The following is a 27126-nucleotide window of genomic DNA, read 5'->3' on the forward strand; positions in this document are numbered from 1 at the left end:
CAATGCCAGGATTGTGGGTTCGATAGGTGGGATCACCCACCATACAAAAATGTATGCAAGCACTGTATGACTAAGTCGCTTTGGATAAAAGTGACTTAAGGCCAACACTTTGCTCTGGACTTCAACTCTATCAAGTGACTCCTGTATCTATTAAACTGTCACTTTAGTGTGTGTGCACACACAAGGAACACAAGCCATGGTGTGCACGCACGCATGCACGTAACTTGCGTACCTCTAGGCCGATACTGCATGTAAGTCAAGGAGGGGACAGATCCCCTTCCCACCAGACAGATGGACGGGAATGCTCCTGGCCAGACTGTTAACAGATTGTTTGAGAAAACAGAGCGGAGAACGATGACACTGATAGTTGGGGTGAAGTGGCTCGCCTAGCTGAGAAATACAGTGGCAGAGTGCGAGCAATCCATCAGTCCTCTCTATTCAACTCCACTCCTTCCGGTGTGTCTGCACAGATTTCGCTGGTCAAACACAGAGTTGATTGTGTTTGTGAAAGTGACACAAACGTAACCCTGTTCAACAGGTGTGTGAAGGTAATGCAGACGGGTGTGCGTGGAGTGTTGAGGCTTGCACAGGTGATATCTGTGGAATTCTAGATTACGGTGTGTCAATATCCACGTACACTATCATGATGAAATGGCATTTGTTATCGTAAGGGCTAGGCAGTTTGTCGGACCCACGTGACCTCATCAGGACAAAGTGTATTGTACTTTAAGATTATATGATAGGAGATGTGCATGTTGGGAATTGTAATGTGTGTCATATAAACTCACTGTAGTCGCTGTTCTCATCCTTGGTCCCATTTATAGTGCCATCCGGCTTCATCTGCAGGTAGAAGCCCTGCTCGCTGAACAGTCGCGTCACAATGCCCTTCAGCTGCGGCTCTGCAATATAACACAACAGGGATAAGAGTTAGCCAGCTGCTTGGGTCATGTTCATTAAGCACCAATCATAATAAAATGGACTGAAACAGGGAGGAACTACCTGAATGTGTCCAATAAGAATAGCTCATTTTAGTTTTCCATTGAAATGACCACGGCCCAGGTCACTTAGGCACCAAAACACTTGAATGCCATGCCCTCATACCCTTAGTACCCATTTCAATGACTAGGGTCTCACCAGGAAGAACTATAAACTATAACTAGGGCCCAGAGTTCTTCCTGGTCGGATCAGGTCGCATAATCAGAAAAAAACGTATAGTGTAAGCCCATTAGTGCAGTACCATGTGATAGGGTACATAATGAATGAATTGTCATGTAATACATGTGATGACACACAAGTAAACAATGCCTCCCATCATGACAGAGGCAGACAGATCCCCTCTCACCATCTCCTCAGACCATCACTCAATGGTAAAAAGAATAAGAGGAACAAGAGGCTTTTAAATCGCAACAGCTAATTGTACTAAGGCCATTCAGAACATGCAGATACCAACATAACACTAATCAGTGGGAAACAATCTCCCAGTCTTGTAGATTTAAAAAAAAGTTTCAGTTGGTGGGTCAAAACAATTGAAAAATAAGAAGCCACCTGCAGATCATGAACTGGGCACACAATATGGGACAGATAAACTTGGCACTACAGCCGCCTAACACCCAAATTATGCAGGAAGAGACAGAAAAAGACTAAAATACAGCACTATTTAGAGCAAGTCGGTGTGCCAGTTAAATGCTGATGATGAGGTGGACCCAGTGGCTGATAGAAACCCTGAAAGGTGGAGAGACACGTTAAATATGATGCAGAAATGTGTGGTCCACCTCCTCTCATCCATCGGTGATAGATATGATACTCTCAGACCTCTAACTAACTTGTAGCCTTACTGTGAGAAGTGGCCCATGGGTGGATCAATAAAGCATTCTTCACCAAAAATGCTTCACCTTACCCTGGACACTAATAGCTCTGGTCCAGTTCATTAGTGTGCCTTCCTTCACTTCAAGTACTGGAGGAACCCGCACAACAACAACAAAAATATGTGAAAATCGCGTTTTCACATGATAAATGTATATTTTCACATGTTGAGCTTAGATTTCATATGTGAAACCATATTTTCACATGTATTAAATGTATAGTTCACATGTTAACAACACCTTTTCACGTGACGAGAATAACATGTTTTCACCTTACATGTGAATTGAAAAACAATCACGTGAAAATCACATTTGCAGTTTCATATGTAAGAAATGTCACAACCATTGTAAGTTCACATGTGGGGGTGAAATAGTGTTATTCTCCTCACATGTGAAAAGGTGTTAATGTGTTGCAGTAGTAATGTTCCAAATGTGGAATTGCAAATTTTGTAACCCCATTCTATAAAAAGGTTACATAGCCTACTTACCTGAGCATAAAAATAATTATTTCTTACTTCTGAGCTATCCACTCTATTATTAGCCTTCCATTTCATCCTAGCTAGCCATTTTTGGCTTCTGTTATTGTTAGCTGTCCATTGGTTTTTGTTACATTTAATAAACAGGCTTAAATAGGATGCATTTGAAAATGTGTGAATTTGTTTTCTTTTGGAATGAATATAAACAGACACTTTCCTACAGAGAGATGATTTTGAATTAGAGCTGTCTGAATTAATCAGTTATTTTTAACTAGGCAAGTCAGTTAAGAACAAATTCTTATCTACAATGACAGCCTACCGGGAAACAGTGGGTTAACTGCCTTGTTCAGGGGCAGAACAACAGATTTTTATCTTGTCAGCTCGGGGACTCGATCCTGCAACTTTTCGGTTACTGGCCCAACGCTCTAACCACTAGATTACCTGCCGCCCCCCACTAGGCTACTCGAGGTAGCTTTTTGTAATTTTAGTGCACACGTTTTTTTATCGTGATTAATCACATTGTCTGAAAGCGTTCAAAATACAATGAAAACATGCAAAATACATTATCTATACAGCTAAAAACAATTTGATGTCAAAACAAGTTGACATTGAGGATAAAGTAAGTGTGCTTTATCAATTTACCTGATTCTGCTAACAGATACTTTGGACATAATCAAGAAGACAATGTTTTAGTAGTCCTCAACTGGCAGCTTCATTAAATAGTACCTGCAAAACACCAGTCTCAACATCAACAGTGAAGAGGCGACTCCGGGATGCTGGCCTTCTAGGCAGAGTTCCTCTGTCTAGTGTCTGTGTTCTTTTGCCCATCTTAATCTTTTCTTTTTATTGGCCAGTCTGCGATATGGCTTTTTCTTTGCAACTCTGCTTAGAAGGCCAGCATCCCGGAGTCGCCTCTTGACTGTTGATGTTGAGACTGGTGTTTTGCAGGTACTATTTAATGAAGCTGCCAGTTGAGGACTTGTGAGGCGTCTGTTTCTCAAACTAGACACTCTAATGTACTTGACCTCTTGCTCAGTTGTGCACCGGGGCCTCCCACTCCTCTTTCTATTCTGGTTAGAGACAGTTTGCACTGTTCTGTAAAGGGAGTAGTACACAGCATTGTATGAGATCTTCAGTTTCTTGGCAATTTCTTGCATGGAATAGCCTTCATTTCTCAGAACAAGAATAGACTGACGAGTTTCAGAAGAAAGTTATTTGTTTCTGGCCATTTTGAGCCTGTAATGGAACCCACAAATGCTGATGCTCCAGATCCTCAACCAGTCTAAACAACAGTTAGAACAACAGTTTTCAGCTGTGCTAACATGATTGCAAAAGGGTTTTATAATTATCAATTAGCCTTTTAAAATGAGAAATTTGGATTAGCTAACACAACATGCCATTGGAACACAGGAGTGATGGTTGCTGATATTGGGCCTCTGTACGCCTATGTAGATATTCATTTTTTTAAATCAGCCATTTCCAGCTACAATAGTCATTTACAACATTAACAATGTCTACACTGTATTTCGGATCAATTTGATGTAAATGTGAAAAAAATGTGCTGCTATTTAATAAACAAGGACATTTCTAAGTGACCCAAACTTTTGAATGGTAGTGTACATTGCAATTATTTTCGAATGCGCGATCGTTCATGTGCAAAGTATTCAATCTCATGAGCATAGCCTACCTACGTGGAAGCTATGTAACTCACTTGACCAGTATGCTACCTGGATTTAAAAAATCTGATGTCCCCCGAGGTGAAATGAAGAGGGGAGAGAGGTTGCTTACAAATGTGTATATCAATGTTCAGTTATGGACTTCTTTAAAATTATGTATTATGCCAACATAAGAACATGCAAAAAGTTTGAATTTGACTCTGATGGTGGCACACTCAGTGGTGTAAAATAACTAAGTAAAAATACTTTGAAGTACTACTTAAGTCTGTACTTTTTTCAGTATCTGTACTTTACTATTCATATTTTTGACAACTTCTATTTTTACTCCACTAAATTCCTAAAGATATGCACTTTTTAATCCCATACATTGACCCCCAAAAGTGCTTGAAACATTTCAAATGCTCAGTCTGAAAGCGTTCAAAATACAATGAAAACATTTAAAATAAATTATCTATACAGCTTAAAACAACAATCCAATGTGAAAACAAGTTGACATTGAGGTTAAACAAAGTGTGCGTTCATCAATTTACCTGATTTAGCTAACTGTTACTTTGGACAAAAATCAAGATGCTAATATTGTTGTAATGGTTTTTGTATACATTTTTTTTTAAAACGTACAGCTCAATTTGAGCAAATTCTGAATTTGCGATTAATCGTTTGCTAAATTGCGGAATGATTTGTACTGAACAACACGTTTTCCTAAAACGTTCTTGTATATTCTTGAACAGACTTTGAGATATGTTTGCTCCGCTCAGTGGATGTGCAGTGTGTGGCTTGAAGCAATGATTGACCCAATTAAAGGGAAGCGATATATTTTGAAGCCACAACACAACCCCTCCCCGTTTTTCCCTGGTCGTTCAGTACAGCGCCGTTTCCGTTAAATTGAACGTTCTATTACGTTTTAATGTACTGAACGCAGCCCTGCTCTGAGGTCACTGACCTGGCTTCCTGCGGACTGGTCTTTTCTTGCCGCTGCAGAACCGAATTTTGTTGAAGACAGTAAATATATGCCTCTCACACAAGGAGCGGGGATCTTTGTTGGGGCTGGTGCGCCGTTTCGAAGTAGCGACCTTTTCGCTGTTTGCCTCTCTTGCTTGACGTTTCTGTCGTATCAGGGAGCTGGCGAGCGCCGCCGCCATCTCCCCGGTAGACTAACCTTAGTGTAGACCACTTGAGTCGTCTCCGCATCTACTATGAGCGAGATGTTGTCAAGATATTGCTGAGGGTGCTGATTATGGCTGGTCCAATGCATAAGGTTGCATAACTGCGCCATAATGATAAACATGTAACGTTAGGTAAGGTGCATAAAATGACTGAACTTGCTGAATGGTGAATTCAAACATATTTGCGATTTAAATAAATGGTAACAACATCGATATACATATGAAATATTGCAAAGGCAGTCTTTACAAATAGGTAGGCTACTATATCTCTAAACTAATTTGTATTTTACATTCAGCACATTGTACACATTTCTCCAAGGTACTCTTCTTTATCTCCAGTCCAGATTATTCCCAGTTATCCTGATAAAAATGTCCCGTAAATAGTTTCATTATCCATCGTTTTCACTCCTCGTCAATTTCTAGTGCTCAACATTGCACAACTTTCTGAGTTCACTGTTCATGTACGTGGACACACTGTTCACCAGCCCGCGGACGGCATTGCCTTTTGGACTACTACGGGCTCCACACTCGAGCCGCAGGTAAAACAATAATCCAAATTCGAAACCTCAATGTTCTCTGGAAGACGGAGAGTTACAACAAATTGGAGAACAGTCGGAAAATATATGTTGCCATGACAGGTAATGAGCATCCTAAACTGAGATCATTCGAACACATTGGGTACACACTAGTTAAATCAATGTTGTTTCCACGTCATTTCTTAAAAATGACTTTCAACCAACGTGGAATAGTCGTTGAATTGACGTCTGTGCCCAGTGGGAAAAAATCGAAGCACAAATCTCACTTGTAGCCTGTGGTGAAAAGTACTATCAAAGCAACCGGTGAAGTCCACTCTTCTTTGCCTGGTTTGCAAACAGCCTTTCTTTTTCGCTCTATGTAATCCTACGTGATTGTGGGTGAGGGTTTCTCGGAGGCTGAGAGAAAGAGAGGGAGAGGAAACCAGCGAGAGCGAGGAAGCGGGCTTTAGCGAGTGTGTCTGGTTGAGAGAGAGGGAGGGAGAAAGAGCAGGAGGGGAGAGAGAGAGAGAGAGAGAAGTGGTGGGGGTAGACTGTAAACGAAAGTGATGGTGGGCTGCTTGGCAGTAGGTGCGCCAGCAGCAGTGAAATTCCGTAATTTAACATAATTTCACCAAAGGCTATGAGAAAGGCAGGTCTCCATTACACAAACCGATCTCGCGCACCAGACATACTTCCTGCGCGCAATATAGCCCATGGACTGGGGGCGAGGTAACGCAAACCTAGTCCCTAGGCTAGTAGCCTATATCTGTACCTGTAGCCTACCACACACATGAACCAGCTGGATACCGGCTGTCCCGAGGCACTGCTTCTTTCTACCCTTATACTGTAAACCTAATTGAAAAAGAGAGGGTATAGCAACAACAAAAAATTCCCCACCTTTATTTGACCAGGTAGGCCAGTTGAGAACAAGTTCTCATTTACAACTGCGACCTGGCCAAGATAAAGCAAAGCAGTGCAACACAAACAACAACAGAGTTACACATGGAATAAACAAGCGTACAGTCAATAACACAATAGAAAAAGTCTATATACAGTGTGTGCAAATGAGGTAAGATTAGAGAGGTAAGGCAATAAATAGACCGTAGTGGCGAAGTAATTACAATTTAGCAATTAAACACTGGAGTGATTGATGTGCAGAAGAGGAATGTGCAAGTAGAGATACTGGGGTGCAAAGGAGCAAAAAAAGAAATAACAATATGGGGATGAGGTAGTTGGATGGGCTATGTACAGGTGCAATGATCTGTAAGCTGCTCTGACAGCTGGTGCTTAAAGTTAGTGAGGGAGCCTCCAGCTTCAGTGATTTTTGCAATTCGTTCCAGTCATTGGCAGCAGAGAACTGGCAGGAAAGGAGGAATTGGCTTTGGGGGTGACCAGTGAAATATACCTGCTGGAGCGCATGCTACTATATGCTAATATATTTTTTTTAATCCCAGCCCCAGTAGGAGGCTGTTTGCCTTCTGGTAGGCAGTCATTGTAAATAAGAATTTGTTCTTAACTGACTTGCCTAGGTAAATAAAGGTTAAATATTTTTTTTATTGTATCCGATTAATCCAAGTAAGTAGATGCAGCAGGGGGGCAATAAAGTAATTCGATTCGCTTTGATTGATGACCATAGGCACATTGAAACAGATGATATAAGCAATGAAGGTCTAATGGTCTGATCATTCATGGCTATCCTATACCACATTGTGCTGAGAAATGGCTTTAGGACACTTCCATAAAAAGGGCGATCTCTTGTCATAGCCCATCACTTAATATTCCCATCTCTCATTTGTCCGGAATGATAGTGCAGTTGTGGAGTGTTTTGGTGATTCTCATGTTCTAGCAACAGACAATTCGATCCAGTGCAGCTTTTTTTTAGGTTACAGCGAGTGACACGCACGCAAGTGAATCCTCCACCGTGAACAAGTCACACACTCATGCTATTCTAAAATGGATCACCGAGCGGGCCTCTCTCTCTCTCTCTCTCTCTCTCTCCAAACCCCTCTGTCGTGTCAAGCGCAAATTATTCACTCAGGATACTCCTCACTGTGCATCTCTCAGGGCCGATGCGGGTTAAACGTTTCTTGTTCCATGTGGCACAGGGAATTTTTGGGGGGGAACTTAGTCAGGTTCTCAACTTACTGTTGATAGTTAGAATAGTAGAATACACAAGGTCAGTTTCGAAATGTGGATCAGCAGTTTTTCACTGACAGTCACTCAATTGGCCCATGTCAGCTAACGTGTTTTATACTTGTAGTAATCATGGTTGAAGTACCGAAAAAGGGCCCCCATTGATTTTGTTAGGGACTCTCACCAGATATCATATTAAAGACTAGGGATGGGCCAACAAAATGTTGCTTAGGGCCGGCTCTGACCGCACGGGGAGGCAGGTAGCCTAGTGGTTAGAGCGTTGGACTAGTGACCGAAAGGTTGCAAGATCGAATCCCTGAGCTGACAAGGTAATAATCTGTCGTTCTGCCCCTGAACAAGGCAGTTAACCCACCGTTTCTAGGCCGTCGTTGAAAATAAGAATTTGTTCTTAACTGACTTGCCTAGTTAAATAAAGGTAAAATAAAAAATAAAAATGTGTGGGTATGGATGTGGGTACGCAGGGCCGCGAGCCACTAAGGTCCTTGGATGTACACAGAGAGCTAATAATAATAATAATATGCATGTCAATCTTTCCTGGCTGAAAGTGGAGGAGAGATTAACTTCATCACTACTTGTATTTATGAGAGATGTTGAACTGTCTGTTTGAACTACTGGCGCATACCCAGGTCTCTTCACATTCCCATGTCCAGAACAGACAATGGGAAGCGCACAGTACTACATAGAGCCATGACTACATGAAACTATTCCACATCAAGTAACTGATGCAAGCAGTAAAATTCAATTTAAAAAACAGATAAAAATACACCTTATGGACTGTGATGCAACACAAACATAGGCACATACACACACACGATAACATACGCACTATACATACACATACACGTGGGCTTTGTACTGTAGATATGTGGTAGAGTAGTGGCCTGAGGGCACACAGTGTGTTGTGAAATCTGTGAATGTATTGCAATGTTTTAAAACTGCATAAACTGCCTTAATTTTGCTGGACCCCAGGAAGAGTAGCTGTATCCATAATAAATAAAAATACAAAATGATGAGTTCATCACTGGGCTACATCATGACGCATGCCCACTGGGCTAAGTTGTGTCGTATAATTTTTCTGGTTGAGTCCATTTGGGCTGCAAATGCATTCCAAATGCAGTGATGTCCTTTGCTGACTTTGTCACAAGTAAAAGTTGATCAATCAGTAGGCCTAATAGCGGCGACGACCGGAGATTTATCGGTCAGCGACTGAATGGGAATTCATATGGATTTTTTTGATCCATTTTAGAATAAGGCTGTAATGTAACAAAATGTTGAAAAAGTGAAGGGGTCTGAATACTTTCTGAAGGCACTGTACATACATACATACATACATACATACATGGTACCTTCAGAAAGTATTCAGACCCCTTCACTTTTTCAACATTTTGTTACATTACAGCCTTATTCTAAAATATATGTTTTGTTATCCTCAGCAATCTACACACAATACCCCATAATGACAAAGTGAAAACAGGTTTTTAGAATTTTTTGCAAATGTATTACATTTAAATAAAAAACAGAAATATCTTATTTACATAAATATTCAGCCCCTATGCAATGAGACTCGAAATTGAGCTCAGGTGCATCCTGTTTCCATTGATCATCCTTGAGATGTTTCTACAACTTGATTGGTGTCCACCTGTGGTAAATTCAATTGATTAGACATGATTTGGAAAGGCACACACCTGTCTATCTAAGTTCCCAAGGTTGACAGTGCATGTCAGAGAAAAAACCAAGCCATGAGGTCGAAGGAATTGTCCGTAGAGCTCCGAGACAAGATTGTGTTGAGGCACAGATCTGGGGAAGGGTACCAAACATTTCTGCAGCATTGAAGGTCGCCAAGAACACAGTGGCCTCCATCATTCTTAAATGGAAGAAGTTTGGAACCACTAAGATTCTTCCTAAGCCACTCCTCAGTAAAAGACACATGACAGCCAGCTTGGAGTTTGCCAAAAGACACCTAAAGACTCTCAGACCATGAGAAACAAGATTATCGGGTCTGATGAAACCAAGACACAGTGGCCTCCATCATTCTTAAATGGAAGATGTTTGGAACCACCAAGACTCTTAGCACAATCTTGGCATTCTCTCAACCAGCTTCATGAGTTAGTCACCTGGAATGCATTTAAATTAACAGGTTTGCCTTGTTAAAAGTTAATTTGTGGAGTTTCTTTCCTTCTTAATGCATTTGAGCCAATCAGTTGTGCTGTGACAAGGTGGGGGTGGTATACAGAAGATAGCCCTAATAACTTGAGAAAATGGCCCTTGAATGTTTTGGTACCCACTGGAGAGGTCTTCTTTGTCTCCCTTAATTTGTTTTTTGTACAGGATGTTCACAGTCAGACTGTTGGAAAAGGTCAGACATTTCAGTTGCCCAGGTTCCCCCTTTGGATAGATCCCATTGAAAAACTTTACTAGCTATTCTGGCATTTGGCATATCCAACAGTCTATTCCAAAGTCTCACCACACACGCCTTCCATCTCACCTCACAGGGTTCCCAGCCCATGTCCCCAGTTATTGCAAGTATAGGTGCAAACTTGTGGACACCTAAAAAGTAATGTTCTGCTCTGTTATGGACATGTTCATTTTTGAGATACCTCTTTGCACCCCACACTCCTGCTGAATAGAACAGGACACATGCATGTCTGATATAGTTTGGAATACATAGCATAACCAATATCTTTGTGTTTTTGTTTTTCCTATAACTCCCCCAAGAGCTCTAATTGCTGATTCGGGCAGGGCAGATGTTCCGTATAGAAAGGTAATAAGTTCATAAAAATAAAAAAATAAAATAATAATTTCTAATTGTTACTGAACTCAAGAATGTCTTCACCAAAACACTTCTCTTAGTACCTGTTTTTCTAAAATGCATTATCTGTGTTTTTGTCTGGTAGTCATGAGTCTCCATCTTTTACAACAATTGACTGCACATAATAACATGTTCTGCAGGTCTTATTAAGTTTATGCCATCAAAATAATATCATCAGTATATAAAAGGATACTTAGCATTTCATCATATCTTACTCCAATATTTAACTATTTAATATATTTTGCAAAATCATTTATAAACATAGCAAACAGTCGGTGATAAGGCATATCTTTGTTTTTACACCCGGGGGTGTGGGAAACCAATCGGAACAATTTTCATTAATTCGCACACAAGCAATTGGTACTTTGTAAAGAGACTGGATTGCGTGATAAAATTTCCCATCAACTCCTGTCTTTAACAAACTGTAGGCTAAAATATCGCTATTTACAAAATCAAAAGTTTTCTGGAAATCAATGAAACATGCAAAAGTAGGCTTCTTTTCTTGTAATCTATTTCTGATTATTCTACAGACCGAGAAGATATGATCTATACAGGCTCTGCGTGATACACAGTGATGGGACAGAATTGATAGAGGGCATGTAAACCTTTAGACTGCATGGAGCTTGGTTTGGCTGCCAACCTCGTTCTCTATAATTCTCCTGATTGCCACTCAACCCCCCCAGCTCTGATCACCTCAGAGCTGAGAGTAGAGGACCCATGTGACTCACAGAGAGGATGCCATGATTAGTTTTCTCACTGACCTGCTTCAGCGAATCAGCAGTGGTAGGCCTACAGTTGGCTGCTGATACTGTGGTTGTGAGTGGCTCAGTTGATTGAGTGTGGTGCTTGCAAAGCCAGAGGTTGTGGGTTTTATTCCCGCTGGGGCCACCCAAACACATTTTGGATAAATTTGGACAATTTGGATAAATTGCATATGTTGTTATACTATACGTACCAAACCTGTCTGGGCTAGGGGGCAGTATTGAGAATTTTGGAAAAATATGTTCCCATTTTTAACTGCCTCCTACACCAACTCAGAAGCTAGAATATGCATATTATTGTTCAGGTTTGGATAGAAAACACTCTGAATTTTCTAAAACTGTTTGAATGGTGTCTGTGAGTATAACAGAACTCCTATGGCAGGCAAAAACCTGACAAGGTTTCAAGCAGGAAGTACCCTGTCTGACAAGGAGTCGTGCGTCTTGCATCTTTTTATTGAAAAGTAAGGATCTTAGCTGTAACGTGACAATTCCCAGGGCTCCAATAGGCTCTCAGAGCCCGCGAAATAACTGAAGGTTTACGAGGGAGCCTCAGGTTGAAACAGATTATCGCCTTTTGTAAGTGGATGCTCAGAGGACCTTTGAATGATGCGCGTGCATGAGTCGCTTCTGAGGAGAAATTTTATTCGGCTGTTTAGGCTCAATGCATACTCCCGGTCGGAATATTATCACTTCTCTACGACATAAATGGCATAAAAATTGGTTTTAAACAGCGGTTGACATGCTTCGAAGTACGGTAATGGAATATTTAGACATTTTTGACACGCCAATGCGCCATGCGCGAGACCGGGAAGAAGCATTCTAGAACTCACGAACAAAACGTCGCTGTTTGGATATAACGATGGATTATTTGGGACCAAACCTACATTTGTTATTGAAGTAGAAGTCCTGGCAGTGTATTCTGATGAAGAACAAGCAAGGTAAGAACATTTTTCTTATAGGAAATGTGATTTTGGTGGAGGCTGACCTGGGTGGGTATCTAAATAGCTAGCCCTGTAATGCCGGGCTATGTACTTAGATTATTGCAAAATGTGCTTCATCCGAAAAGCTATTTTAAAATCGGACATATCGAGTGCATAGAGGAGTAATGTATCTATAATTCTTAAAATAATTGTTATGCTTTTTGTGAACGTTTATCGTGAGTAATTTAGCAAACTGTTAGTAAATTCAACGGAAGTTTGCCGGGGGTTATGCGTTTTCTGAACGTCACATGCTAATGCAAAAAGCTGTTTTTTGATATAAATATGAACTTGATTGAACAGACATGCATGTATTGTATAACACAATGTCCTAGGTGTGTCATCTGATGAAGATCATCAAAGGTTAGTGCTGCATTTAGCTGTGGTTTGGGTTTATGTGACATGATATGCTAGCTTGAAAAATGGCTGTCTGATTTTTTCTGGCTGGGCACTCTGCTGACATAATCTAATGTTTTGCTTTCGTTGTAAAGCCTTTTTGAAATCGGACAGTGGGGTTAGATTAACGAGATTCTTGTCTTTAAATAGCTGTAAAATAGTCATATGTTTGAGAAATTGAAGTAATAGTATTTCTAACGATTTAAAAATCGCGCCACTGGAATTTCAGTAGCTGTTACGTAGGTGGGACGAAATCGTCCCACATACCTCAGACAGGTTAAGACTGGAGTTAAAACCATGAGTTTATGAGGAATCAATGGGTATTTTAGCTGGTACATAAAATAATTTTTCAAAATTCGTAATTACCTGGTACCAAATGGTGCAAACTAATTAATATTATACCACAGCATTGTTGAATACTTGTATCTGATTGGTTAGAAAGGCATTCTAGAATGGACATTAAAACCAGCTATTAGAAAACATTGTACCATTAAACTTTTTCAAACCGTTAAATCAGACTAAATTACTCTGGGACCATTGAGGAATATTAGAAGGTTATCTGAATATTCTTAGTATTATTTCTAAGAGTGAACAGGTAGAAAATGTATTGAATTTGTTTCTCTGCAACATGGCTGATAAATCTTCTCCTATTTCTGCCTTTAATGTCCCTGGATATTCCATATTCAAGAGGGACAGGTGAGAAGACAGAGGGGGTGGATTGCTTATGTACATGAAAAATAACTTTAAATGCAATCGTATCATTTGGAAACATGCCAATGACCTTGAAAATATGGGGTTGAATGTTTTCCTCTCCCCTCATATGTCTCACTATTATTGGATTATATCAACCACCGACATCTGATATCTCATTTTATGACCATCTAAATGCCATGCTTAAAGAATGTGATCATAAGGAGATCATCTTCATGGGCGATTTCAATATAAACTGGGAAAACAAAACTTGCAGGAAAACTCTAAGAGATCAGACTATTTCAACCTGACTCAAATAATACAAGGACCAACCAGATTAACACAGACATTCCAGACTCAAATTGATCTGGTGTTTACTAACAGACCTGATCGAATAAATAACTAAGTTATAACTAACTAAGCTATACGTCAAATTGACTGGTCTGATCTGTTAAGCAATGAAGACCCAGAGTCTGGATTCAGAACATTTCTGTCAGCTATTGACAAAGTGGACACCTCTTTTACCAGGAAAGTTCTAGATAAGCCAAGACGGAAAACCTCTCTATCATGGCTCAACGAGGACCTCTGGAGGCAGATGAGAGGTCCCCGTTTTCCTTGAAAAAAGCACTGAAGTCTGGTCAGAATGATGACAGATGTCTATTTACATCACTGAGAAATAAGGTGGTAAGGCATATTAAAAAAAATTAGCAAAATCAGAGTTCTTCAGAGTGATCAATGAAGCAAAAGGAAATAGCAAAGGGATTTGGAAAATGTTAAACAGGGAGAGGAGCTGAAAAGTCAAAAAAAAACATCCTGATTTAAAAGGTTAATGGGATTCTAATTCAAGACTCCAATTTCATATCCACCACCTTTAACACTTTTTTTGTTGGCTCCGTAAGGGAACTGGCTCAAAGATTTTCAACCAAGACCACAGTTCTCACTCCCATAGATAATAATAAACCAATATTCAGAATTCCTGAAATCTCAGCGTCAGCAGTGAGATTATCATCATCATCATCATCATCATCATCATCATCATCATCATCATCTTCTTCTTCTTCTTCAGGAGCTCTAGAACAAAATATGTATTTGGTCTAGACACTGTATTCCTGAAGAGATACAAATATTCTATGATTGCCCCTATTGTACATCTAGTTAATCTGTCCATCAAATATGGGTTCTTCCCCAATGCTTGGAAGTCTGCTGCAGTGATACTTGTTTTAAAATCTGGTGACCCAACACTGGTGGAAAATGATCGACCTATAAGCAATCTTCCAGTGCTATCAAAAGTAGCTGAAAGATGGGTGGCTGATCATCTGACTGATCACCTCAATCAACTTACCATTCTACCGAAACAGCCAATTGCTATTTTCTAGGGTGCATTAAATCTAAACTGGACATACAGTTGAAGTCGGAAGTTTAAATACACCTTAGCCAAATACATTTAAATTCAGTTTTTCACAATTCCTGACATTTAATCCAAGTAAAAAATCCCTGTTTTAGGATCACCTCTTTATTTTAAGAGAGTGAAATGTCAGAATTATAGTAGAGAGAATGATTTATTTCAGCTTTTATTTCTTTCATCACATTTCCAGTGGGTTAGAAATTTTCATACACTCAATTACTATTTGGTAGCATTGCCTTTAAATTGTTTAACTTGGGACAAATGTTTCGGGTAGCATTCCGCAAGCTTCCCACAATAAGTTGGGTGAATTTTGGCCCATTCCTCTTGACAGAGCTGGTGTAACTGAGTCAGGTTTGTAGGCCTCCTTGCTCGCACACGCTTTTTCAGTTCTGCCCACAAATGTTCTATAGGATTGAGGTCAGGGCTTTGTGATGGCCACTCCAATACCTTGACTTTGTTGTCCTTAAGCCATTTTGCCACAACTTTGGAAGACCCATTTGCGACTTTTGTACCTGTTTCCTCCAGCATCTTCACAATGTCCTTTGCTGTTGTTCTGGGATTGATGTGCACTTTTCGCACCAAACTACATACATCTCTAGGAGAGAGAACGCGTCTCCTTCCTGAGCGGTATGACGGCTGCGTGGTCCCATGGTGTAAATACTTGTGTACTATTGTTTGGACAGATGAACGTGGTACCTTCAGGCGTTTGGAAATTGCTCTCAATGGTGAACCAGACTTGTGGAGGTCTACAATTTTTTTCTGAGGTCTTGAATGATTTCTTTTGATTTTCCCATGATGTCAAGCAAAGAGGCACAGAATTTGAAGGTAGGCCTTGAAATACATCCACAGGTACACCTACAATTGACTCAAATGATGTCAATTAGCCTATCAGAAGCTTCTAAAGCCATCATTTTCATTTTCTGGAATTTTCCAAGCTGTTTAAAGGCACAGTCAACTTAGTGTATGTAAACTTCTGACCCACTGGAATTGTGATACAGTGAGTTAAGTGAAATAATCTGTCTGTAAACAATTGTTGGAAAAATTACTTGTGTCATGCACAAAGTAGATGTCCTAACCGACTTGCCAAAACTACAGTTTGTTAACAAGTAATTTGTGGAGTGGTTGAAAAACGAATTTTAATGACTCCAACCTAAGTCTATGTAAACTTCCGACTTCCACTGTAGGTGAAGTCGGCGAAGTCTTTTTGGATCTTAAAAAGGCCTTTGATACTGTGAATCATGAGGTCCTCCTATCCAAACTATCCTCCCTTAACCCTCCTGCTGTGTTCCGGCCGAATTCTCTCTGAAAAATGTAGTTCATTTAATCTGATTGTCATAAGGTTCCATGACTTTGTCCACACAGGGCATCTGAACACACAAAATACATTTTGATGATTTCATTACATTTTGGGTGTTTTATTTCACTTTTGTACACCTGTCAAAAATGACCGGTCATTAGATTTGAATGGGTGAGACTACAATTAGTGTATAAAATTGAGTTCAGGCACATGCCCATTCATCAGATGGGCACACTTCCTCTCCCAGACCCCCACATGCATGTGTGTTTGAGCACACACACACATACACCTCACTGCCCTTCTTGGCTTCCATGGCAACCCCCACGGGAACCTTTCCCCAATAGAACCACACCTGTTGGCATTCTCATAAACAATCACAACATTGTTTCAATAATATATAGAACTTTTCTTGCAGCTCTGTTATTTAAAGCTTTTTTGAGGCCTTGCTCACAATTCATTCTGTGGCAGCAGAATGACCAAACGATATACTGTATGTGAGGCTCTTGATCATATCTTGATCGATATCATAACCGTATGTGAGGCTCTTGATCAAATCTTGATCGATATCATAACCGCCATCGATAAAAGACAGTACTGTGCAGCCGTCTTCATCGACCTGGCCAAGGCTTTCGACTCTGTCAATCACCGTATTCTTATTGGCAGACTCAATAGACTGGTTTCTCAAATGACTTCCTCGCCTGGTTCACCAACTACTTCGCAGATAGAGTTCAGTGTGTAAAATCGGAGGGCCTGTTGTCCGGACCTCTGGCAGTCTATGGGGGTACCACAGGGTTAAATTCTCGGGCCAACTCTTTTCTTTGTATATATCAACGTTGTCGCTCTTGCTGCGGGTGATTCCCTGATCCACCTCTACGCAGACGACACCATTCTGTATACATCTAGCCCTTCTTTGGACACTTAACTAACCTCCAAACGAGATTCAATGGCATACAACACTCCTTCCGTGGCCTCCAACTGCTCTTAAACGCAAGAAAAACCAAATGCATGCTTTTCAACCGCTCGCTGCCCGCACCCGCCCGCCTGACTAGCATCACTACTCTGGACGGTTCTCACCTAGAATACGTGGACAACTACAAATACCTAGGTGTCTGGCTAGACTGAAAACTTTCCTTCCAGACTCATATCAAACATCTCCAATCCAAAATCAAATCTAAAATTGTCTTTCTATTTCGCAACAAAGCCTCCTTCACTCACGCCGCCAAACTTACCCTAGTAAAACTGACTATCCTACTGATCCTCGACTTCGGCGATGTCATCTACAAAATAGCTTCCAATACTCTACTCAGCAAATTCGATGCAGTCGATCACAGTGCCATCAGTTTTGTTACCAAAGCGCCTTATACCACCCACCACTGCGACCTGTATGCTCTAGTCGGCTGGCCCTTCGCTACATATTCGTCGCCAGACCCACTGGCTCCAGGTCATCTACAAGTCTATGCTAGGTAAAGCTCTGCCTTATCTCAGCTCACTGGTCACGATAACAACACCCACCCGTAGCACGCGCTCCAGCAGGTATATCTCACTGGTCATCCCCAAAGCCAACACCTGCTTTGGCCACCTTTCCTTCCAGTTCTCTGCTGCCAGTGACTGGAATGAATTGCAAAAATTGCTGAAGCTGGAGACTTACAATTCCCTCACTAACTTTAAACATCAGCTATCTGAGCAGCTAACCGATCGCTGCAGCTGTACATAGTCCATCTGTAAATAGCCCACCCAATCTACCTACCTCATCCCCATATTGTTTTTATTTACTTTGCTGCTCTTTTGCACACCAGTATCACTACTTACACACCATCATCTGCTCATTATCATCTGCTCATCTATCACTCCAGTGTTAATCTGCTGAATTGTAATTACTTTGCTACTATGGCCTATTTATTGCCATACCTCCTCATGCCATTTGCACACACTGTATATAGACTTTCTTTTTTTTCTAAAGTGTTATTGACTGTACGCTTGTTTATTCCATGTAACTCTGTGTTGTTGTTTCTGTCGCACTGCTTTGCTTTATCTTGGCCAGGTCGCAGTTGTAAATGAGAACTTGTTCTCAACTAGCTTACCTGGTTAAATAAAGGTGAAATTAAAAAATATCTTTGATCATGACACTGGTGAGGAGGAGAGAGTCCTTTTTAAACTGGCCTTCTAGGCAGAGTTCCTCTGTCCAGTGTCTGTGTTCTTTTGCCCATCTTAATCTTTTCATTGGCCAGTCTGAGATATGGCTTTTTCTTTGCAACTCTGTCTAGAAGGCCAGCATCCCGGAGTCGCCTCTTCACTGTTGACGTTGAGACTGGTGTTTTGCAGGTACTATTTAATGTTGCTGCCAGTTGAGGACTTGTGAGGCATCTGTTTCTCAAACTAGATACTCTAATGTACTTGTCCTCTTGCTCAGTTGGGCACCAGGGCCTCCCACTCCTCTTTCTATTCTGGTTAGAGACAGTTTGCGCTGTTCTGTGAAGGGAGTAGTACACAGCGTTGTACGAAATCTTCAGTTTCTTGGCAATTTCTCGCATGGTATAGCCTTCATTTCTCAGAACAAGTATAGACTGATGCATTTTAGGAGAAAGTCATTTGTTTCTGGCCATTTTGAGCCTGTAATCGAACCCAAAAATGCTGATGCTCCAGATACTCAACTAGTCTAAAGGCGGACAATTTTATTGCTTCTTTAATCAGGACAACAGTTTTCAGCTGTGCTAACATGATTGCAAAAGGGTTTTCTAATGATCAATTAGCCTTTTAAAATGATAAACTTGGATTAGCTTACACAACGTGCCATTGGAACACAGGAGTGATGGTTGCTGATAATAGGCCTCTGTATGCCTATTTAGATATTCCATTAAAAATCAGCCGTTTCCAGCTACAATAGTCATTTACAACATTAGCAATGTCTACACTATATTTCTGATCAATTTGATGTTATTTTAAAGGACGAAAAATGTGCTTTACTTTGAAAAACAAGGACATTTCTAAGTGACCCTAAGCCTTTGAATGGTAGTGTATGTGTGCTATGCTCTTCTCACATCTGAGATATTGCCTCACATGCTGGTCATAAGCAGGAGCTACGATTCTGAAACCAATTGAATCACTCTTCAAACAAACACTTAAGATTTTTTATAACAAACCAAACAGTTACCACCATTGTCACATAGTTCACAAATATAATTTATTCAGTCTGGATAGCTTAGTATGTAAATGCAAGCCTCGTCTTTAATATCTTGCATGGTCTTGCCTCTCCACCCCTCTGCCAGCATATCTAAGACACTGGTCTAAGACACTGCATCTCAGTACAAGAGGCGTCACTGCAGTACCTGGTTCAAATCCAGGCTGCATCACATCTGGCCGTGATTGGGAGTCCCATAGGGCGGCGCACGATTGGCCCAGCATCGTCTGGGTTTGGACGGGGTTGACCGTCATTGTAAATAAGAATGTGTTATTAACTGACTTGCCTAGTTAAATAACATTTTAAATATCATGCTCAAGGAAAGCACCTCCAGAATCACAAGGGCAGTAACTAGAGGGGATTGCGTTGTCCCTTTTCGACACAGTAAATTCGGTCAATCGGCCTTCTCTGTTAGAGCTACAATATACTGGAATGCAATGCTTATGGACTTGAGAAACGGCACTGATTGTTGTACTTTTAAAATTTTAATTGAAAACATGGCTCAAATCTATCCAAACCTGTACACATGAGTTATCAGTGGTTCCTCATATGTAAGACGACAGTTGATGATAGTGTTGTTGTTGTTGTTAGAATTATATATTATTGGATGTAATGTATTTGTATTTTGCATTTTAAGTGAGTATTTCTATTGTGGCTGTGTATTGCCCTTACCTGCCCTGGGACTACTGGTGCAAATTAGCTTTTGGCTAACCCCGGCACATTTACACGAATGTTGCATTATTCTAATATTGATGTTGATTAATGTGCATTGTCCGCTATAAATAAATAAACTTCTTATATTGGGACAGTTGGAAAAGATATGGGGATAGTTGGAAAGGATATCGGGACACGTTGCAATCATGATGGAAATAGTGGAAAACGTTATTTATACCGGTAAATGTGTGCTTTAGTATTGTTTGCTTTGGCAACTGTGGTACAAGTGGGATCTACACCTCCGTTGTGTACATTACATTAAAAGGACTCGGCTCCGCCTTGTCCTGCTTTGTCGTCCATTATTTCCAAGGTAATGTAAAGAACGGAGGCGATTATCTCTTACATAATTACTCTTACTATTGTGTTATGACCATTTTACTATGTCATTTGGAAATAAATTCCAGATTTGTTTTTGTAGCGTAACAAAAGTGCTACCAACATGTCATAATTAGAAAATGCTGCAGAAATAAAATGCAATTAAAATGTTCTATGAAAGTTTGCTTGATGAAATTTCAGGCAATAACTTCCAAAACCATTTGACCAAGCAGATCTATAAAGTGACATGTATGACCTATCCTCCCGCAAGTCAGCACCTACCACCCAATCACAACTCTTTTTCAGTCTTAGACACCCATTCTTTGGCCAATAAGGAGGTTCATCCGCCTGTTTCAAGCCACTAGTGAATCCTAACACAGAATATACAGTAACTGTTCCCTCCTTTTATTGACTTACACATGGCTTTAAAGGAATAGTGCGACATTTTGTAAATGTACCTCTTTTTCTATTCATGAACTCATGGATACCATTTGTATGTCTCTGCATGCAGTTTGAAGAAAATGTAAGGTAGTATCAGGAGCCATTGCTAACTAGCGCTATGACTGGAAGTCTACAGGAACAGCTAACATTTTATGTTTCTGCATGGTAGCTGTTCCTGTAGACTTTCAGTCAGCTAACGTTAGTTAGCAATGGCTCCAGAAACTACCTTGAACTCCCTTCAAACCTTGTTTTAGCATACTTAATAGGAACTTCAACTCCATTGCTGATTCAACAGTTCGGAGAACACACTATGTGTGTGTGTGTGTGTTGCATGACATGCCTTCACAATCACCATGCTGTCATTTCCGTGACCTCTGATGGTGCACTTTTCCTATCGATTGGGAAAACACCAGGGCTGCAGCTGAGTGTCAATGGACAGGCGGATCGATCCACTCGCTGCCTGCCGTGGGGGTGACGTTTTTGCTGTCCTCAAGGAGAGTTTTATGTTATGATGTTATTTTCTCCTCAAGGATTTTTAGATGAAATGTTCTACTCTAAATGATCCACTGTCTCCTCTATTCTTGACCCTGAGTTGGCTCTAGAAATTGTAGCCTCCATATTTATTCCTCTGGCAGATAAACTTGCCCCTTTTAAACAATTCAGAGTTAAAGATATGGAGGGTTAGCTCTTCGGAGCTATCTGAGCTCATTGAGACCAGGCCTGGACAAAGCAAGGATAACTGACTGTAGTGGATTGGCATTCTTTCAGACAACTGAGAAACTTTCTTTATTTTGATAAAGAAAGCTAAATCAAGCTACATTTTAAGCTCCATCTGTGACTCTGCTGCTGATCCTTAATGCACTAAAGCATACAAATGTCTCTTCTTCCATGCTTAAGCAAGTTCTGTCTGACCCTGGCATCATTACGTGAGAAGAATGTGATAAGTGATACTTTTAACCAGCATTTTATCATCTCGGCAGTTTTTTTATTTGAGAGAAACGGTGGTGTGTTTTACCCTGGTTGACTGCTCTTCCCTCTCCCAGCCTCTAGCTGACTCTGTGGTTAACCCGTCTTCTTTTAATGAATCTTTGTTTTCATTTTCAACAATCTACTACCTGTGATGTACTAGATGCCTTGCTTAAGGCTTATATGCGTGGTCCAATTTTGCTTCAGCTATCTGCCCCCCTGTTTGCAGAATTATTAACCTGACGATTATATCTGGTACTATCCCCAAGGTTTGGAAGGTGACCTAAATAACTAATCTCCCTATTTTAAAACTTTCTTACCTGGCTAAAATTTTCAAAATCAGCCAAGATCTTTCTTATCTATGAAATGTATTCTAAAATAAAATGTTATTTGTCACATGCGCCGTATACAACAGGTGTAGCCCTTACCATGAAATGCTTACTTACAAGCCCTTTACCAACAATGCAGTTCAAGAAATAGAGTTAAGAAAATATTTACTAAATAAACGAATGGAAAATATAAAAAGTAACACAAAATTACATAACAATAACGTACATCAGTCGAGTTTTAGATTAGGTCAAAGTACTATCATACGATAACATATGCACTATACACACACGTACACATGGATTTTGTATTGTAGATATGTGGTAGTAGAGTAGTGGCCTGAGGGAACACACTTAATGTGTCATGAAAAGTGTTATGAAATGTAATATTTTAAACTGCCTTAATGTTGCTGGACCCCAGGAAGAGTAGCTGCTGCCTTGGCATCAGCTAATGGGGATCCTTAATAAATACAAATATCTTCGGCATCTGGAAAAACAAAAACCTGTAATTTAAAAAACATTGATTAGTTAGTTTACATTTACATTTACATTTTAGTTAGTTAAGAAGCTGAGAATAAAAATCGGCTCCATCTATACAAATAGGTTGTGCCTCTCGCTAAATAGTAGAAAGCACATTCAGTCGACGTTCCTACCGGTCCAAGACTATGATGACATCATTTATATGAACGCAGCTACCACTTCATTAAAGCAGTTAGATGCGGATCTCACCCAGAAAGTTGGTTGGCCCTCTGATGTCACGTACGTTGACACATTGCTATGTTTTCATAAAGCACAAAAACTCCCACTGTACCTAACATCATTACTAACCTTTAGTTACCACACCCGTCTCTGGAAATTCCTTCGGTCTCTACTAAGTCAGCTTTTAGTTTTTTTGCACCTTATTTGTGGATCAATCTTAAAAATGTTCTTAAATGTGAAGTTTTGGTGCCTCTAGGGCAATTCATAAAACTGATTTCAGGACCTTATTACTGATGAATGTGTTTTTTTTCTGCTTGCATTTTGTATTTGTATTTTGATGTGTGTATTTCTGTCATTTCTGTAATTCAGGGCTTATCTGTAAAACAGACTTTGGTCTCAGTATGACTCCCTGATAAAATACAAGTTAAATACAAAATGTCAGATGACTAAAATTCATACTACTCTGTTTTTTCAACAACAACAAAAAATCTTAAACTCACTCATTTTATGTTGCATGCGTCCAACTTGTTCTTGAAGTGTGAGTGAATAGGACAACTTTCCTACAACTTGCACACTCTCTGTGTACTTCTGGCTGAGTCAAACTACAGCACACAGTAGAGGCAGGAGGAGATTATGATGATGATAAAGACTTATACGGTCTTATCTCCCGTGGGATAAGGAGGGAGGCAACGAGTGCAGTGTGTTTTTAAAGTGTTACTAGGTACACGAAAACCCTCTTGCCCGCCGGCCTGCAAGCTATCGGCATTAAACATTCAAGTCAACGTGAATGTCAGCAAGTGTCTTGTTCTTCTTATTGTCATAACTCTGAGAACACTCTGAGGACGCTCTGGCCCAGAGTCAACATTCCCCAGTCCCCTGAATCTATTCTAGTGCAGTTCTCTCTGCTCGAAAATCATCTGCACAGCAAATAAAGTATTTGAGATCATTTCAAATATTATCTGGGCTTGATTGACGGGATAGGCCGTCATTGTAAATAAGAATTTGTTCTTAACTGACTTGCCTAGTTAAATAAAGGTTACATTTTTTTTAAATGTAAAAAAATGGAGCATTCCTGACACAATGGAACCAAGGAATGCAAACTTCTGCCCATCTGGCACTCCAGGTAGGCTAAAGCAAACGCTAAAAGTATTTGAAAGATTTCAAATAGTATTTGAACCCAGGTCTGTTGCACAGGTGTGTATATTAAGTGTCTGTGGATAAATAGCTGTGAAGACACACAAATGCAAATAATATGAGCACATAACGAGGCTACTGTACGATGAATCCTTGCAGCATAGAAAGCAAATACTGTGTATGTTGATAGGTGAGTTATCCATGAGACATTGCCATCTAGTGTATGTTCATGAGAACTCTACTCCACTACAATGAACATCAACACTGTCTGATCATATCTGAAGGATGAATGACTGATCTTAAACCCTAAACACAGTATTTGATTCTGTAGTTTACAAAGATACATCTCTTTGTATATTCTAAGAGATTGCACTGAAAGATAGCCTTGCTATTTTAGCCGGCACCCACGCATAGATATACTCTTACTTTACATGGCCTATATTCCTCCTCTGTTTCTCTAACACACACGCGTGTTAAATGTTTGATGTGTCCACATTTCTGAGCTCCATTCCACAACTAGTGACTAATTTAGAAATTTGGCTTCTGTAAAATGTATGAATCTGAAACACAACTGGCTTTTAAACGAAATCTAAAAACATCCAGGCGCCTCATGCACACACAGCAGCTGTAAGGTACGAGGGTAGTGGGATATATTAACCACCGGTTACATATGGTCAAATTTAGATTCTGTGGTCAAATAAAATTCACTGGTCACTTTTTTCAAGAGTGTGCTGCACTCTCCCATCAGTATCCTAAAAGTAAGTAAATCACTGTACTCTTACTGCTTTCTTTATGCTTAAATAATGACCATCTCTAATTTTACAAAACAGTCAAGAATAAAATGTTATCGTATATTCCCAACCCCCCCAAAAACCACACATACAAGAGGCTGGAACCAACACAGGGTCAGCTGCTGAGCAGCACCCCTAGAGCCGGTTAGGTGCCTTGCTCAAGGGCACAACGGCAGTAGCTGGTACATGAGATTTGCACCAGATTGCTCTCTGTCCCTTTGGCTACTGGCACCATCTCTTGAGACTTCCACCAATGTTTTATGATTGAGCAATATTACATAATATATACCGTGTCCCTCTCTTTTACCATGTCTGAGCTAGTCTCTCGTTTTGAGCCATGTCTGTAAGACAGATAATGAGCCATATCTAGGCTCATCTTCACATCATGTGTTGAGGGTGAAGTTTCCCATATCCCCAGACCTAGGACCAGATGAGGGGCAACTTCTAGCCACACTCTGCACAATCTAGCCAGGTGGGGGGGCTCATGTCAACCATTATGATGTTGTGACAAGCTGAGTGTTGACAAGCAACAGAATTTAACGTGATCCTGGAGGTTAGCGCTGGGTTTCTTAAAACGCTATTAACGGGAGATTACATGAACCTCCGGGCTAAACTAAGCTTGATAGCAACGAAAAACCCACAACAATAAAACAGCAGATCAGGGGTGTATTCATTAAGAAAACCATTTAATGTTTAAGAACCAAATGGAAGAAAACACTGTGGGACCTACCCGAATGTGTCCAATAGAAACTCTCGTTTTCGTTGCAAAACGTTTTCAGTTTGGTATAAACGGTTTGTTGCAAAACGTTTTACAACAGACGACACGTTTTGCCACAGAATCAGCGTAATGAATACTCCCCAGTTGATCTCTCGATGTTACCACGTCTAGTGATTATGATACCAGACAGCTGGTCTAGAATCTCTACTCTCGCCACAATTAAATAGCGACCAATCCAGAGCACCGGAAACCAAGGTTAATGAATGTAAATAAAAACATATACTTATACTAATACTTATACTATACTCAAATTAATCTTTGTATCTCGTAACAGCTTTGTAAAAAGTTTTTACATGTTTTTTTATAAAGTGAGTACTCACTTTATAGTTTCGAAACGAAACTTTATACACTGCTCATAAAAATAAAGGGAACACTTAAACAACACAGTGTAACTCCAAGTCAATCACACAATTTCACATACTGTTGTGCAAATGGAATAGACAACAGGTGGAAATTATAGGCAATTAGCAAGACACCCCCAATAAAGGAGTGGTTCTGCAGGTGGTGACCACAGACCACTTCTCAGTTCCTATGCTTCCTGGCTGATGTTTTGGTCACTTTTGAATGCTGGCGGTGCTTTCACTCTAGTGGTAGCATGAGACGGAGTCTACAACCCACACAAGTGGCTCAGGTAGTGCAGCTCATCCAGGATGGCACATCAATGCGAGCTGTGGCAAGAAGGTTTGCTGTGTCTGTCAGCGTAGTGTCCAGAGCATGGAGGCGCTACCAGGAGACAGGCCAGTACATCAGGAGACGTGGAGGAGGCCGTAGGAGGGCAACAACCCAGCAGCAGGACCGCTACCTCCGCCTTTGTGCAAGGAGGAGCAGGAGGAGCACTTCCAGAGCCCTGCAAAATGACCTCCAGCAGGCCACAAATGTGCATGTGTCTGCTCAAACGGTCAGAAACAGACTCCATGAGGGTGGTATGAGGGCCCGACGTCCACATGTGGGGGTTGTGCTTACAGCCCAACACCGTGCAGGACGTTTGGCATTTGCCAGAGAACACCAAGATTGGCAAATTCGCCACTGGCGCCCTGTGCTCTTCACAGATGAAAGCAGGTTCACACTGAGCACATGTGACAGATGTGACAGAGTCTGGAGACGCTGTGGAGAACGTTCTGCTGCCTGCAACGTCCTCCAGCATGACCGGTTTGGCGGTGGGTCAGTCATGGTGTGGGGTGGCATTTCTTTGGGGGGCCGCACAGCCCTCCATTTGCTCGCCAGAGGTAGCCTGACTGCCATTAGGTACCGAGATGAGATCCTCAGACCCCTTGTGAGACCATATGCTGGTGCGGTTGGCCCTGGGTTCCTCCTAATGCAAGACAATGTTAGACCTCATGTGGCTGGAGTGTGTCAGCAGTTCCTGCAAGAGGAAGGCATTGATGCTATGGACTGGCCCGCCCGTTCCCCAGACCTGAATCCAATTGAGCACATCTGGGACATCATGTCTCGCTCCATCCACCAACCCCACATTGCACCACAGACTGTCCAGGAGTTGGCGGATGCTTTAGTCCAGGTCTGGGAGGAGATCCCTCAGGAGACCATCCGCCACCTCATCAGGAGCATGCCCAGGCGTTGTAGGGAGGTCATACAGGCACGTGGA

At 40.9% G+C, this 27126-nt stretch overlaps 1 protein-coding gene across 6 annotated transcripts in view; it reads right to left on the reverse strand.

Moving 5' to 3' along the window:
- LOC115162847 (fibroblast growth factor 12) overlaps window positions 1–27126 on the reverse strand; it is a 135904-nt gene that overhangs the window by 28420 nt on the left and 80358 nt on the right. For 5 of the 6 annotated variants that reach the window (XM_029714274.1, XM_029714273.1, XM_029714271.1 and 2 more), the window contains one exon: window positions 789–899. In XM_029714274.1, coding sequence (XP_029570134.1) covers window positions 789–899 — 111 coding nt within the window. Of the gene's footprint in view, window positions 1–788; window positions 900–4954; window positions 5934–27126 lie in introns of those variants that run through there. The other variant, XM_029714270.1, reaches the window with a different exon arrangement.

This window comes from Salmo trutta, chromosome 26 (assembly GCF_901001165.1).
Source record: "Salmo trutta chromosome 26, fSalTru1.1, whole genome shotgun sequence".
NCBI lineage: Eukaryota > Metazoa > Chordata > Actinopteri > Salmoniformes > Salmonidae > Salmo > Salmo trutta.